This window comes from Eleutherodactylus coqui, chromosome 2 (genome assembly GCF_035609145.1).
Source record: "Eleutherodactylus coqui strain aEleCoq1 chromosome 2, aEleCoq1.hap1, whole genome shotgun sequence".
NCBI classification, from domain to species: Eukaryota; Metazoa; Chordata; class Amphibia; order Anura; family Eleutherodactylidae; genus Eleutherodactylus; species Eleutherodactylus coqui.
In genome coordinates, this window is record NC_089838.1 from 195,729,308 (window position 1) to 195,745,512 (window position 16,205).

At 43.6% G+C, this 16,205-nt stretch overlaps 1 protein-coding gene across 1 annotated transcript in view; it reads left to right on the forward strand.

Annotated features, from left to right (window-relative positions):
• Positions 1-4,369: 4,369 nt before the first annotated feature.
• COPG2 (COPI coat complex subunit gamma 2) overlaps positions 4,370-16,205 on the forward strand; it is a 39,995-nt gene continuing 28,159 nt past the window's right edge. The window contains exons 1-6 of the mRNA XM_066592147.1: positions 4,370-4,509; positions 7,321-7,373; positions 8,645-8,725; positions 10,688-10,759; positions 11,851-11,930; positions 15,166-15,241. Of these exons, the coding sequence (XP_066448244.1) occupies positions 4,473-4,509; positions 7,321-7,373; positions 8,645-8,725; positions 10,688-10,759; positions 11,851-11,930; positions 15,166-15,241 (399 nt within the window). The 5' untranslated portion in view covers positions 4,370-4,472. The remainder of the gene's footprint in view (positions 4,510-7,320; positions 7,374-8,644; positions 8,726-10,687; positions 10,760-11,850; positions 11,931-15,165; positions 15,242-16,205) is intronic.

The window sequence follows — 16,205 nt, forward strand, 5'->3', positions numbered from 1 at the left end:
GTCTTGTGCATTCTCCTTCTGTCTCCCGACCCGGCGATCATGTGACCGCCAGGTGTCACCTGACCCCAGCGGTCACATGATCGCCGAGCCGGGAGGCAGAAGGAGAATGCACAAGACGCCGGTCAGGTAAGCAGGTCCCTCCCTGCACCCTCCTGAACTCTGTCAGATCAGGAGGGTGCAGGGAAAATGTATTTTTTCTCACCCATTCTCCCAGCTCCAATTTATTTGGAGCTGGGAAGAATGGGTGAGAAAAAATAAATGGATTGGAAAGGGTTAAGCATGTTCAATTTTACCACAGCTATCCGCGACATAGAGCCCATTGTGCTCCATGGTCACAGATATACCCGCAGCCTAAGGTTGGGATACCAAAAACCGATATATGGAAATATCTATATATCGCTAATGCTTTGGCGATACTTTTCATCAATAATGTTATGTCTGATATATCGGTAACATCGATAGTTTAAGGCGATATAATATCGATTTTTGTAAAGAAGAAACGTGTCTCGTGGTCCGGTGACCAGATGTTCTTTCTTTACATTCTGCCCTTTCCTTTGTGTTGGTACAGGATGGAGTTTTGCTCGAGGCACTAATGAACTTATAAACGAGTTCTAGAAACTTTTGGAAAGTGTCAGGTGACTCTTTGTCACCAATAAGGTTGGCTCCAGGCAAAACGACTCTCAGAAAAAGTGGGGTCTTAGGCCCCTTCTCCACATGCGTTTGTTCATCGCAGGCTCTGAACTCTTGCGTCTAACGCGATGGCTGTGGGCAATGCTTTCTAAATGAAAGGATTTCCACATGCAGATGGAGGGCTGCACTGAAACACATGAAGATGGCGTCCAGAAAAGGAGACGCAACATGTCGTGCGTTCAGCGTCTAACGTGTACTCAGTGCCCATAGAGGAGATAGGAGACCCATCTAATGCAATTACAATTGTGTCCAGGGCACTGCGTTCGCGTTACCAGGCCCTGCATTGTTTACAAGTTGCCATGGAGACCGTTTGTCCCTCAGCGGCAACTTGAAAAAATGCAGGGCCCGCAGCCCCACAAACACACAGAGATCATGCTCACATCCCGTCAGGTCCAGCGTCCATCTTTTGGCTTCCTTGTAGCTGGCAGGACCTTGTTTCAGTGTGTTTGTTGGCTCATTAGATAACGATTATTGGGGCCAATGATAAAAAATTTATTTTCATATACCTCATTTTAATTCTGTTTCATCTGTAGTTTTTTATTTTCATTTGTAACTTGAATATATTTTCATGTTATTAATAGTTAGAAGTTATTAATAAATTCAACAGTTTAAAGTTTTAAAAGAAAACTATAATTTTTTTGTTAATTGTGTTGCTTTATTAACCCTAGACCTGTTATATCTTTATACAGAATTTTTAAAAATAGTCGATATATCGAAATATCAATAGTTCTCCACCGATATTTTTCGGTAATCGATAAGTTTGTTCAGCGATAGTCGATACTATCGACTATCGATATTTTTGTGTTGATGTCCCAACCCTACCGGAGCCCATACATAACTACATTATGTACGGGCTGCGTCGTCACTTACTTGTAATGTTAAAATCGCGATCGTGCAAGATCGCAATTTACCACGAAATCAAGATTTTGCGCGATCGCGATTTTAACATTACAAGTCCCATAGACCCCTACAGAAAAAAAACTCTGCGTATTTCGGAGTGAAAAAAAACTGTAGTGGGTAGTCACCCTAAATGAAGTACAATATGTGGTGAAAAAAGAATGTCAGAATCACTTGGATATGCAAAACCTTAACAGAGTTAAGGTACATTTACACTGAAAGATGATTGCTCAAACGACAGTTTGAGTGACAGTTTTGAGTGATCATCTGTGCATAACTATTAAGGAGCTAATTAGCTACCATACTTGAAGAGTTAAATGCAGGTGGAGCAGGACACCACTGATAACTCCAAGAACAGCAGCTGTTTTGTATATGTAAACAGCTGCTTTGTTCTCAGAGCTTTCAGCTGGTATCCTGCTGAGAAGTCCCAGCAGGATACCAGCTAAGAGCATGCTATCAGCGCCGACTGCTGAGAAAATCAGCTTGCAGCACTGATAACAGTCATTGGTGATTTCAGTGTGTGGATGGCAGCGCATTTAGACACAACGATTATCGTTTAAAAGAAGGCTTTTGAGCGAATTTTGAGAGATAATCGTTGTGTCTAAATGCACCTTTATTCTATGTTACATAAAATCACAGAGGTGAGGAAAAAGAAAAAAAACACATATTCACTGAAAAAGCCAAAAATACCTGAAAGTCTGCAAAGCAGACACGGTCGCCACCGGCACAATCGCCGTAGGGCAGGCGCAATGGCCTTAAGCCCTGAAAATATGTTGTCAGCCAGACAATAATGTGTGGAGGAGCAGCTTGTTCCTGGCAGGCTAATATGGCGACCGTGTCTGCTTTGCAGACTTTCAGGTATTTTTGGCTTTTTCAGTGAATATGTGTTTTATTCTATGTTAAAATGACGCATGTCAGATTTCCAAAATTTGGCTCTGTCACTAAGACACAAACAGGCTTCGTCACTAAGGGGTTAAATAGTACCATTTACAAATACAGCTTGTCCTGCAAAAAACAAGCCCTCAGATGCTACATCACTGGATAATTTAAAAGCGTTATGATTTTTTTAAAAAGGAGTAGGAATAACTGAAAATGTTTAAAAAAAGGCTGCGTCTTTAATGCTTCAGGGTGTACATTTACGTCCTGCAGTGTTGGGGTAGGTGTTAAGAGAGATCGCTGGGCGACCTTTCATCATAGAGAACAAGCTATTTATTACAGCCGACACCCGGCAGTAACAGTTCCGTTAACCCTTCAAATGCAGCTTTAAATGCCGCGGCATTTAAATCCCCCGAACGATGTTTGGAGGTCCCGTTCAGCCCCCCCCCCCGCCCCCCCCGCGGTGAGATTGGGGGAGCTGTGCAGGTGTCATGGCAGCTGGGGCCCTTCTGAAAGGCCCCAGTACTGTCTTGGCAGAATGACTATCAAGCCAGCCCTGTGAGGTGGCTTAATAAACTGCCTGCCCGATCGCAGTATGATGTAATGCTATGGCATTACATCATATTGCAGGAGCAATCAAAGTATCGCAAGTTGGTATCTAAAGAAAAAGTTTTTGACTAAAAAAAATAAGTAAAATATGAACAATAATGTTTTACTAATTATTTAAAAAAAAAGGAATAAAAGTTAAAAAAACAAAAACATATTTGGTATCGCTAAGTCTGTTAAAGTCCAATCTATGAAAGTAACCTATTATTTACCATGCACGGTGAACATTGTCTGAAAAAAATAAAGGACACCAGAAATGTGCTTTTATAGTCACCCTGTCTCCAAGAAAGAATGCAATAAAAAACGATCAAAAAGTCGTATATATTCCAAAATAGTACTAATACAAACTACCAGACGTCCCGCAAAAAATGAGCCCTCGCACAACTATGTCGATGAAAAAATAAAAAAGTCATTGCACGCAGAAGATACAGCAGAAAATAATTCTAAAAAATTAAATGTCTTTCAAAAAAAAAATACAAGTACTACAGCAAAAAAAAACTATGTTTGGTATCGTAGTAATCTTACTGATGCGTAGAATAGAGTTATAATGCCTTTTTCTGTTGCAGTTTGTTCACTATAGAAACAAGACGCACTGAAAGATGGCGGAATGGCATTTTTTACCATTTTTCTCCACTTAGAATTTTTTTAATGTTTTTCCGTACATTATATGGTACATTAAATAGCACCATTGAAAAATACAAATTGTCCCGCAAAAAACAAGCCCTCATATGGGTATGTCGATGGATAAATAAAGGAGTTTTAATTTTTTTAAAGGGGGGGGAGGAAAAAAATGAAAATTGAAGAAAAAAAGGGGCCTTGTCATGAAGGGGTTAAAGAATTATTGTTTCTTTTATTCCACATTGCTGAAAGTTCAACAATTATTATGTTCCCCAAAATGGTGTTAAAGAAAAAGACAACTCTTCCCACAACAACACAAAGCCTTGTACAACTACATTAACTGGAAAATCAACCAGGTATCGCCCTTAGAATACATCCATGAACACCTATTTAAAAAAAATAAGGCTTGGTCCTGAGCAACCAAAACAGGTCGGACCATAAATGGTTATTCTGGATAGTTGGGTGAAAACGTGCAATTTTGTCAACTATCCAGAATATTCCTTTAAAGGATTAATCCCAGCTGCATTATGTTCCCTGCCTCCCACCACAGCAGGGCGGCCCCCTGACTCCAGCGGGTCACGTGGACAAAACATGCAGTGACAGGAGCCGACAGAGGAGAGTCACGGGACCGCTCTGTGACCACGTGACTTCCACGTTACTGCCAATCCGAGGGTTCCTATTTAGCTAACGCTTCATGGGCGGGGCTTCCGTTCGAGCTGCTGGCGCAGGCGCAGTACGGTGTCGTGTGGAAAGACTAATCAGCGGTACCGGCAATTAGGAGAGAAATGATTAAGAAATTTGACAAGAAGGACGAGGAGGCGGGTAAGACGGCGCTGCTGGTATTACGTAACGAGCCATGGCGTATGGTGCGTAGGCTCCGTGCAGGCCTCAGAGCCGCGGACTTTCCTGAAGCCGGAACCTGAAGGAAGTGTCCCATTTTCTGTCATGTGTTACACGGGGAGTCAGTGTGTAGCGGAAGCCGGACGTGTAACCGTGTAGGAGGTGTATTCCCACACGCTGTGTCACAGTAGCGGGCTACAGCGTGTACACCCCAAGCTTCTTACCCCAGGGGCCCCCCACCGGCTGTGCCTAGTCCGGGGACCCCCGTGCCGGGCCTGCTGCACAGTCTTGGTGTAGAGCAGGGGGTGCTTCTATATTATTGCCTCCTGCTAGAATTTGCCCTAGGGGTGGTCTCACACCTGTGCTGGGGGCTCCACTTCCCTCCTCCGTTTGGGGAGCAGTAAAGGGGAATCCCTGTGGCCGGTCGGATCTGTCTCTGGACAGACCTAAACAGCGCCGGACGGACCCCAGTGACCATAATGACATAGCTGCCTGCTTTTGAATGGCAGTAAGAGCGCGGCACGCCATGGGCGCACACACGAGCGGGTTGGGTTCCGGCTATGAGCCCAGCTGGTGACTCTACATCCGTGGTGTAGCTGTATTGTGTGACCTTGTGCTCTCGCCGGCGGTCGTGCGCAGTACGTGTTTTTCCTCTGTATTTCCTGCGTTCTTGCTTGGCGTTGACGCCCGTACGCACAGCTCATAGCACTACATTATGTGAGGGCTGCGGGTGTAGCTGCCACCACAGAGAACAATGGGCGCCATGATCGCGGATTCCGCAGTAATATAGAACATGCTGCGACTTTTCTTCCGCTCGCAGAATACACAATTCGTGCTCGCCGGTGGGGCCGGCAGTAAGACGCACTGTGACATACGTGATGGGACAGCGGAGTGCGGGCCTCTCTATTATTTTTCTGCAAGGCCAGCTGGTTTAAAAAAATATGTAACAGAGAAATCCTCTTCAGTGGTTTCCTATTTATTAGGCCGGCTTCACACAAGCATGATGTGTGCACACAGGTCCTACAACATGCGCTTTTGTGAAACCGGCCGTATTCTCTTCTTTCACGAAGAAACAGAGAGAAACATTTCGGTTAACCCTTTGCACTTCAGTGATCTGGGACTTTTTGCATTGTGGCTACAGTTTAGCTATGTAGTATTTCCTCAGAAACCTCTTCTAGGTGTAAGCGGACTTCACACTGGCGAGCGTGATATGGGGCTGTGAATATCGCACTCCCCATAATGTGAGAGCCCTGTGGATGTGAGGTGCTATCATGTGAAAACAGCCTTGCATCGCTTCGGGGATGCAGGGATCCTCCAGTACAGCGGTCGCAGCCACCACAGAGGATTGCGGGCTTCTCCCATTAAAATCAATGGGGCTGTGCTATAAGATCTCACAGCCAGATAGAATATGCTGTGCCTTGTTTCCCACATAGCCTTGCGGTGCCATGCAGGAAAACCCCACTAATGTGTATGACCCCATTCAAAAGAATAGGGTTCATATTTGTGCATCTCGCTACACAAATCTTGCAGGATTTTCACACCAGTGTGAAGGCAGCATTACGGTACCAGCACACAGATAGGTTCACTGCATATTTTACACAGCAGAAGATCCGCAGTGGCAAAAATCGAACTTATGGTGCGAAATGCTGCAGATTGCCACAGAGTTCATTTTTGGAACTGAAAAGAGTGAAATCCGTGCCTAAAATCCACAGAGTTAGGCCTCATGTCCACGGGCGGATTTTTGCTACAGAATCCGGAGCAGGCGTCCGCCTCCGGATTACACAGCAATAACCCTCCATAGCATGCTATGGGAAATGATACTTCATGCACACGAGCAGAAACCAATTGCGGTTTCTTCTCCCAGATGAAGAATTGCAGCATCTTGCATGGGTGGCCTTCATTGAAATCAATGGAAGCCGTCCCACCCGCAGCCTGTCCGCAATTGACATTGTGGACAGGCCGCGGGAAGAGCAGGAGATTTTAAAAAAATAAATAAAAAATCTGTACTGCACATGTGCGACAGCCGGTATGTCCGCACACATCCGTAGTAGAGAAGAAAGTAGGCATAGATTACATCAGCAGCATCGGGGGTTTCACAAAGATGGATAGATTTCGTTGAGATTAAAACTTCACCTTTATTCCATTTCGCATAAAATTACAGCAACGTTTCGACTGTGCTATATACAGTCTTTGTCAAGCCAATGCATAAAAAATGGGTACCCGTGTAGCCATTAAATATCCCATCAACAACCAATAATAGTGTCTAAAACTTCACAGTGAAACCTAGCAGTTTATTACCTGTGACCCGATAGGAGCCTTCCCGGATCGAGCAGCTGAATCCCATTCCGTAAGTAGTGTGGATAGACTGCCAGAGTATCATAAGCCGGTATGGATGTCATCCAGGCCAGGTATAGGCGCATTCTTTGCGGGATTCCCTATGCAGGCTGTGAACATGGGGCATAAATCTGCCATGCCAGTCAGTTTATGATGTGCATTATTATGCAGCTTGTGGAGATTTCTTGCAGTGTCTTGCACATTGCTTCCTGCAGGCAATTCTGCAGTGTTCCCGCTGTGTGTGAGCGTACCCTATTGGTGCAGGTTATTCTGCCGCTCCTTTCATAAATGGCACCACTGCTAGAACTACATCCATGGAAAAGTGTATCACAACGGAAATGCAAGAGGAGAAACACTATGCAAATGCAGGAATTGTCCATGCATCGTTTGCAAACTACAGTATGGATGTAGATGAGTTATTCCATGCCGACTGTAATTTCTTACTGTCTTTGTTTTTAGGAAGTGGCTCCAATCCCTTCCAGCATTTAGAGAAGAGCGCTGTCCTTCAAGAGGTAAGACACTTGAAATTCTGACTATTGATGAAGTGTTGTAATTGTAGTGTCATTGTTCATGCATCCCTATCGAGCTTGTATAGCAGAAATGCTACTACGGTTAGGGCTCCTTAACACTGGCGATCGTGGTATTGCCGTGAGAAAATCGCATCTTGGTTCATGCGATTATTTTATCTTTTTTTTGAGCTTCAACGATGCTTTTTCCTGAGAATAATATGCCATCACTGCCGCTTGCGATTTTCAATAGCAGACAATAGGAGTTTCTAATGTTAAAAACATCGCATGAGTGAAAACATTGCAAATGGGAATAAAACCATTGAAAATCGTCGATGTCATAATTCTGCGTTTTCATTCAGTTTTGCATCACTCAAAAATCATGCATTTTCTTTTTTTTTTTTGTCCTTTCAAGTGTTAAGGCGCCCTTATATAGTAGGGTTGTCCACCGACGACAATCCCCGTCCTGTCTATGATGTCTGGTAGGTCCTCACTAAGAACCCGGCTCCATTAGCGTGAGCAGCAAGCCGCTGTAAGGTCAAGCTCTTGCTCTGTAGAGATTTGGCACGACTGATTTACTAGTCCGCTGAATTCAGACAGCAGCTTGTACTGCTACTGTTTCCCTGCAGCAAGGATGTGTGTACAGAGTATACATGCAGCTTTCCTAGTGTGAACAGCTGATCCTAGTGCATTTCCGCTGGAATCTTCTGAGTGACAGCTGCAGGATTGTGCTAGGGTATATAGATACGCTCTTCACAGTGACCTCTATGTAGGTAGTGCAGGTACGTGAACGTTGTACGCATCGGTTAATCCTATCGTTTACAGTCTTAGAAATGTTAGATCAGAACTGTATATTTATAATAAACATAGGCCGCCTGCAGATGGCTGAGTCGGATCCGGCAGCGAGAATTCTCGCCGCGGGACCCAACCCGAGCGCCTGCAGAGAGCAGCACGTACTCACCCGTGCCCCCGCAGCTCTGGATCTTTCATGTGCATGCGCAGAACGGAGCCGGCGGCGGGTGAGTGACATTTCTGTGCGGGGCTCCACAGAAATAGAACATGCCGCGGTTTGTTTGCCACGCAAGATTTCGCGCGTCCAAACCGTGGCCGTCTGCATAGGATTGCGTTCGTTAACGCAATCCTATGCAGGCTTCCATCAGCGGAAATTCCGCGGAATTTCCGCCAGTCTGCAGGCGGCCTTACAGTTTAGACCTTAGTATTTTTACTTCTCAGTTCATGAAAAATCGATTGCTCCATGATCCTATTTGTGTTTGCAGGCTCGTTTATTTAATGAAACGCCAATAAATCCAAGACGATGCCTCCACATTCTTACCAAGATTTTGTACCTATTGAACCAGGTAAGCTAAACCATCTTATTATGATAATGCAACAATTATGCACCCTCTATTCAGGCAGAGATCTTGTCCTAGATATAGCAAGAAAATGTATCCTAAGTAAACCCCCACTGAGGCATCCCAGGCATTAACTGCTACACATTTTTCCTGGTCTAAGGTCCAGAGGCTAATCTTGACTGTTTTCCCATCATTTGTGGACATCTTCATGTAAACATGAAGCGATGAAACACAGTGGGGAAGACTTATTAACCACTTTGCCCAGGCCCTCGGGCTGAATCTGGCCCACCACCTCATTTAATGTGGCCCAGTGACCGTGTATAAAACATAACAGCAATCCTTCTCACCTTAGCTGCAGAATATTTGCTGATTTCACGCAATCGTAATGCAAGCACATGTTTTTATGTGCGCAAATTCACTGCGTACTTGCGCATGCAAAAAAAGAACACGGGTTCATTGAAATGGTGTGCAAATATGCAGTGAATATGTAGGTTTCCTGTCTATTCACTTCAATGACCTGTTGCGGTGCATAATGCACACCAAAATAGGTCATGCAATGATCACATATTGCGTGAAAAAATATACTATTGTGAACGAGCCCTTGCTATACAATGGGGCCTTTGTAGGGAACTATAAGGCTGGGTTCACACAGGGCGGTTTTGCCGCAGCATATCCACCCGCGGCCGCTAATCTCGGGATTAGCCAGCCATGTGAATGAGATTTCTCAGCGGCTAATCCGCTGCGGTAAATCTGGTTGAAGCTGCCGCAGCCGCAGTTTCAAAAGAAGCAGCATGTCTGTTTATCTTTTCTTTTTTGTTTATTTTCGTCGCGGCCGCGCTCTCCTCTATGGGAGCGCCGGCCGCAACGGAAAAGCAAGCGGCCGGGCCGCTTCAAAGCCGCGGCGGCTTAAACCGCGGCGGTTCTCCCGGCGGAAATCTCGCGGTTTTTGGTGCTGCCAAACCGCGAGATTTATGACGGGAATACGCCCCGTGTGAACCCAGCCTAAGGCTGTTGTGGCCCTTGGTGAAAATGAGTTTGACACCCCCAGTGCTAGAGCCTTCAGCAGTGTCTCTCTGCAGCTGTTTCTACCTTTTCCTCCTCGTGAACTCTTAGGCTGGATTCACACAGGGCGGATTTGCCGCGGAATTTCGCCACGGTAAATTCGCCTGCGGCCGCTAATCTCGGTATTAGCCAGCCATGTGGACGAGATTTCTCAGAAATCTCGTCCACACAGGACGGCCAATCCACTGCGCTAAGTCAGGCTGGAACCACGGTTTCAGAATATGCAGCATGTCTATATATATATATATATATATATATATATATATTTTTTTTTTTTTTTAAATTTCCGCCGTGGCTGCGCTCTCCTCTATGGGAGCGCCGGCTGCAGCGGAAGAGCGAACGGCCGGGCCGCTTCAAAGCTGCCGCGAGTTTTTTGCGGCGGTTCTCCCGGCGGAAATCTCGCGGTTTTTGCTGCGGCCAAACCGCGGGATTTCCGGCGGGAATACGCCCAGTGTGAACCCAGCCTTATGGGCAGCAGATAACCTGATCCTTAGTATTTCAGAGTGAATTATCTGTGCAGGAGGCAGGTGAAAGAGGCATTTTCTTCTCTAATGAGATATAAATCACACCGTATCTTACAGTGTATTCACTTGTACTATTGATTCATGCAAAACATTTTTGAAAGTACAGTACCTATTTAAGAGTCTATTATTGGATAAACCTTTTATCACCAATCCATCGGATACGTGGAAACGTCTGATCACTGGGGAGTCTCACTGCTGATACCCTCACCAAGAACAGGGATCCTGTGTCCCCTTTCCTATCTGCAGTGAGAACCCCCAACAGGCAGACTCTTCATCTATCTTATAGGTAGGTGATAAAAGTCAACTCTGGTACAACCCGTTTAACAATCTTCTCTGAGGATGCTAGGGCGTTGAGATTTTTTTAATTTTGTGTTTGTCTTAGGGTGAACATTTTGGAACAATGGAAGCCACAGAAGCGTTCTTTGCTATGACTAGATTATTCCAGTCTAATGATGTAAGTTTATCAGTAGCTTTCAGTGCAATCTGTAAAGGCCCATTTACACATAACAATTATCGCTCATAATGCATTCAAATGAACAAATTTAAGCCATAATTGTTCAGTGTGGCTGCGAAAAAAATTGCTCACTTGTCATTCCCTATTGTTTACATTGACTTTTTTCAGTCGGCTTAAAAAAACCTCGCTGGCTTCTCGCCTTGTGTAAACTCTCCCCGCTCAGCGCTTCCCATAGGAGGTGAAGCGGACAAGAGGCCTGCGATCCAGCAGCAAGTCTTTCGGTTTAAATGTTCTGCACGAGCGCTGACTACCTTAGCGGTGTCGTCAGCGCTCGTGCAGTCGTTTGAAAGACTGTCGGCCCGTGTAAAAGGGCCTTAAATCATGGATGAATGGTTTTATGCTTAACAGTCCTTTACACCAGCAGATAATCTGCCCTTACTAACGACCACTGACTGACAATGAGCATGTTGGTCAGCGCTGTTTACCTCGGTGTACATGGGCAGATTATCTGCTCTATGGGGGACGTCGATTGTCCCCATACAGCTTTCGTTGACTGGCTGCACGTGTTCCCATTTACACGAGAAGATGTACAGCCAAGTAGTAAGCATTTTTATAACTGCATAAACAAGTCGATTGGCTAACAAACAAGTGTTTGCTCATTCGTTGCCTGATTTTTTTTTTTGATTTTTTTTAATGTATTTATTTTTTTTAGTCCCTCTATACGGTCTAATTGTTGGGCTAATGGGCGTTCTGAGGAAACCCAGAAGAGGTGTAAATCTAGTTCCATTCTAGTTTTAGTCTGTTTAGATTCCATTCATAGCTTGCACTATAATGCTGGTCACAGTACTGCCATGTGAAAGTGCCCTTAGGCTCATTTAAATGGGCATATTGTACCCATGTTCAGCTGTGTACATTCTGGTTACAACACGCCGGCTCCCCACAGTATTAGAGGTAGAACTGGGTTTCCTAATTGGTGTAGTTTTGGTGGACAGTTGAGAATAACTTCAACATCTTACTTAGACGTTGAGCATTTTACTTGTTCATATAATTGTGGTCTTGGTTAATAATCAAAGTGCTTTATACCTCCTTAGCAAACACTGAGGCGAATGTGTTATCTCACTATTAAGGAAATGGCCAATATATCAGAAGATGTCATTATTGTCACAAGCAGGTAAACTTGAGAAGTCTTACCAACATTGTAAAAGAAGTGTATTGTTTGTTTGTATTTTTTTCTACAAATATATGGCATTTGAAATACTATAGAATGTAAAATGTATCAGCATATGTAAATACTAATTTATCATAAAATGTTATGCAGGTGGCTATCTTGGTGTATGTAAACAGTTTATTATAGGGATAGTCCCATAGGAAGCATCCCTGGTAATCAGCTGATAGTCGCAGATCTGGCAGCTGAACATTTGTTAGTAGGACATGAGGAGGGCAGGTTTTAAAGAAGAATGTTTCTATTTACTGACTGCACACAGATTAAAAAATGGTAAATGCATACAAGTACACTAGAAAGTTGTCGAACCTCTAATTATACAGTAATCTAATATTTACTTACACATTTAAAGAAGTCAAATCTTGCCTCATCATAAGTACTTTAAAGGGGGTTTTCACGGAGAATACTATTGCTGACCTGTCCTCAAGATAGGTCATCAATAGTTGATCAGCTGAGGTCCGTTGCTCAGGACCCCGACCAATCAGATGAATGTGCGCACGCTGACAGCGCTGCAGTTACAGAAGTCGGAGCGGACGTCTCTGCCCTGACCTCCGTGAAGTTCCCGGCGCTTGTAACTGCAGGCACGGCTTGCACTTATTTTAATGACCCCTTTGTAATTGTGGAGCTGTCAGCAGGTGCACAATCAGCTGATCGGTTGATGTCCTGAGCAACGGACCCCAGCCGAACAGCTATTGATGACCTATCCTGAGTATTCTCCCTGGAAAACCCCTTCCCAACAGAGAACATGTACGGTGAATGTCGGGTGTTGCTGTATAGAACGGGCTCTGGAGCCGAGCCTGCTTTATACACAGATGCTGGGATCAGAGATAACTAAGACTGTGGCAGTTAACCTTTTAGATGCTGCTATCGGTTCTGCCAGAGATATTTAAAAGGACCGACAGAGGGTGGGGGTTCCCTCTGTCACATGAACAGCTCACCCACAGCAAGATCGCAGACTGTCCGGGACATTATGAAGGCCCCCAGGGCTGCCATGAATTTTGGTGTATTAAAGCAACCTTCTAGGCCTGAAGAAACATAAATGATTGCAACAGCTTCTTTGACTACCTGATGCACATTGTGTATTATGCATCATTAGTCTAGGACACTACACCTGCTTTTATTAACCAGTGCTGCCCACATGAACAGCACTGACCAGGCATATCAGCATGTAGTGTCTTTGACTACCACCATGTGCATAGTATGCATTGGTAGTCTGAGAAGTAGTTTGGCCATATTTGTTTCTCCAGGCCTGGATGGTCACTTTACCCCCTTCATGGCACACGCATACCTCGTGCAGTTAGCACGTACATAGCTGTCCACTGCAAATGCTGTGCATGGAGCAAGCTCGGGAGACGCACCTGCTCCATACGCAGAAGGTATCAATTGTCTGTGACAGCCAACCCTGCCAGCAACAGCCGCAATTAGAGAGAACTCTGATCGGGGTTGTTAACCCTTTAAATGTCACTATCTGTTCTGACAGCAGCATTTAAATGTGCTGATCGGTGGCCAGAACAGCCCCACCACAATCATATGCTCACAGGTTCAAGTCTCCTATGAGGACTAATTTAAAAAAAATAAAAGTGATTAAAAAAAAAACATAACATTTTTTTTTCTTAAATATCACAATATTAATCCTGCATGATTACCTGTCTCAGAGAAAAAATACACAATAGCAGAATTGCACCTCTTGGTCATTCCATCTGCAAGAGAAAAAATTGAATTAAAAAGTGCTTTATTTCCCAATAATCATAGTACAAACTACAGATCGTCCAGGAAAAAAAGCCCTCATACAATCCTATTGATGGAAAAAGTTATAGGGGTCAAAAGATGTTGATGGCTATGTATTTTTTTTATTTTTTTTAAACTGCTGTTTTAATTTTATAGTGTTACAATATTAAAAAAAACTATATAAATTTTGGTATCGCTGTACTTGTACTGACCCACAGAATAAAGATAACATGTCACTCTTACTGCACCATGAAAGCTGTAAAATTAAAAACCACCCTATAATGGTTTAGTTGTTTTTTTTTCCCACTTCGCTCCACTTAGAAACTTTTAAAATCTTTTAATACCATGTAATGCACAATAGAATGTATTACTGAAAAATACGACTCGTCCCCTCATGTGGATATGTCACCTGCAGAATGAGTTATGATTTTTTTGAAAGTGTGGATACCAGGATTGCAGAATGTGACCTGGGTGCAGGTGCATCAATGACTCTTAGTCATAAAAGGTTCAAGCTGCGGCATGGTTTAATAGAATGCTTACAGAAATATCATACAGTGTAGTACTAATACATTGCAGTATGTTGTATAAGCGATCAGACGAACGTTGGTTCTAGTTAAAGTCCTCTGAACTATTGCTGAATTAAAAAAAATATTAAATTAATTTTTTTTTTTTTTTTTTAAAAGCCTCATTTCCAGTTGTCACATCAGAAAAATGGTTTTAATGGGGACACAGCAAGGCCTTGGGTATAGCTCCTGTCACTAGGAGGCACACATAAGTACAAAGAAAGTTAGTCCCCCCACCAGCTATACCCCATCTGCAGCCACTGAGCTAAATCCGTTTTAGCTTAGTTTACTGTAGGACGCAGGTCTCCTCGGCTTTTTTTCCCTCTAGCTAGTAATTGGGGATGAGCCAACTTCCGTGATTATCCCCAAATGGGAAGGGCGAACAATGCTGCATCAGTCACACTGTTACTTCTTCTTCGAAGAAAGCAAAGTAAAAAAGAATATCCTGCCAGTTGTGGGGGGCCACCTAAGCATTCTATACCGTACTCAGCTATGCAATTATAGTAGCCATGTGCATCCTCATTAACCCCCTCCTTAGGGGAGTATTGTAGTACTGCGAGCTTTCTACACCATACAGGCTACAGTTTTAGCTGTTATTCAGTCTCCATACCCCTACCATAGTGGGAGTATTGTAGTACTACAGGTTTCTACACATTACCACACAGATTTTGTAGCCATGCGCAGTCTGATCGATAAGGGTCCTACCAATATTTTTCTTGCAGAATCTTATTTTTTCCTAATTGACATTTCAGTTGCCCATATTTTCTGTTCACTTTTTCTAATCTGAGATCAGTCATGTATTTGATTTATATTCACCTGGGCACAAGATGCCCCACAATAAAAGGTATAGTAGCAGTTATTGGATTAACCTTTACATAATTCCATTTCAATAGTCTGACCAAGGATATGACTGGGAAAGAAGATGTTTATCGAGGACCTGCTATTCGAGCCCTCTGCCGGATTACTGACGTAAGTAGCCAGCAGCGACATGGCCTTCTGAATGGTTTTCTTCTTGCAGTATGAGGAGCATTATAGTTTGTTCCGAATTTCTCTGCAGATATTACTGCAAATCCATAGGGAAATGAATGAGTGGTAGATATGGATTTCATAGTTTGCATGACTGACATGAAGCTTTCTAAGTAGTCTACAAAAGCTTCATTTTACAATGAGAAATTGATATTGAGCTTATATTAAGCAGGATATTCTGTCTATCCAGTGGACAGCTTCTGGCAGGAAGGAATAGTGGTGTTAGGCTCCACCACCGCTCGCAGCTCAGCTCCCTCCCCATTTCTCTTAGGTGCCATTAACCCATCCAAGTTTCTGTCTAAGGCAGGTCTCTTACAGACTGCAGAGAGTTGTATTCATTATTTCAAGAATTAATTCAAATACATCTCATTAGCTAAACTGAGAATTTCCTCAGTATTACCAGCGCACAGTTTTATCATAATATGGGTTAAGATTTGTATTGACTTCACATGCAGCGCTCTTTTAAGCCCAACAATGGAAGTCTTCATTTATAGCTATCTGGAGACCTCTTGCTGTTACTCCCAGCACATCATGGGGATAGTCCGGTTTGGACTTGGAACACGCAAGTAACATGGCAAACCTCATGATTTTTGTTTCTATTGATCCATCATATTTTCAATGTATTTCACTTCTGTTGTTCGTTTGTTTATACCTCCCTGATGAACACCGGTGCTGGATGGCCTCAGGGAAATGCTGTGGAGGCATCTACATGAATTGTGATGGTTCACAACAATGTTACTACATCCGTTACATGGCCAAGAGAGGATTGCATTATGAGGGATTGGAGTTAAGGTTTCACATCTGCTGCTGCCATTATTGGTATCTTTGAGCAGATTTTCTTATTACTTATAATGCTTTTATATATTGTTATTAATGGTTATCGCTTTGTGAATTTTAGTTTGTTCTT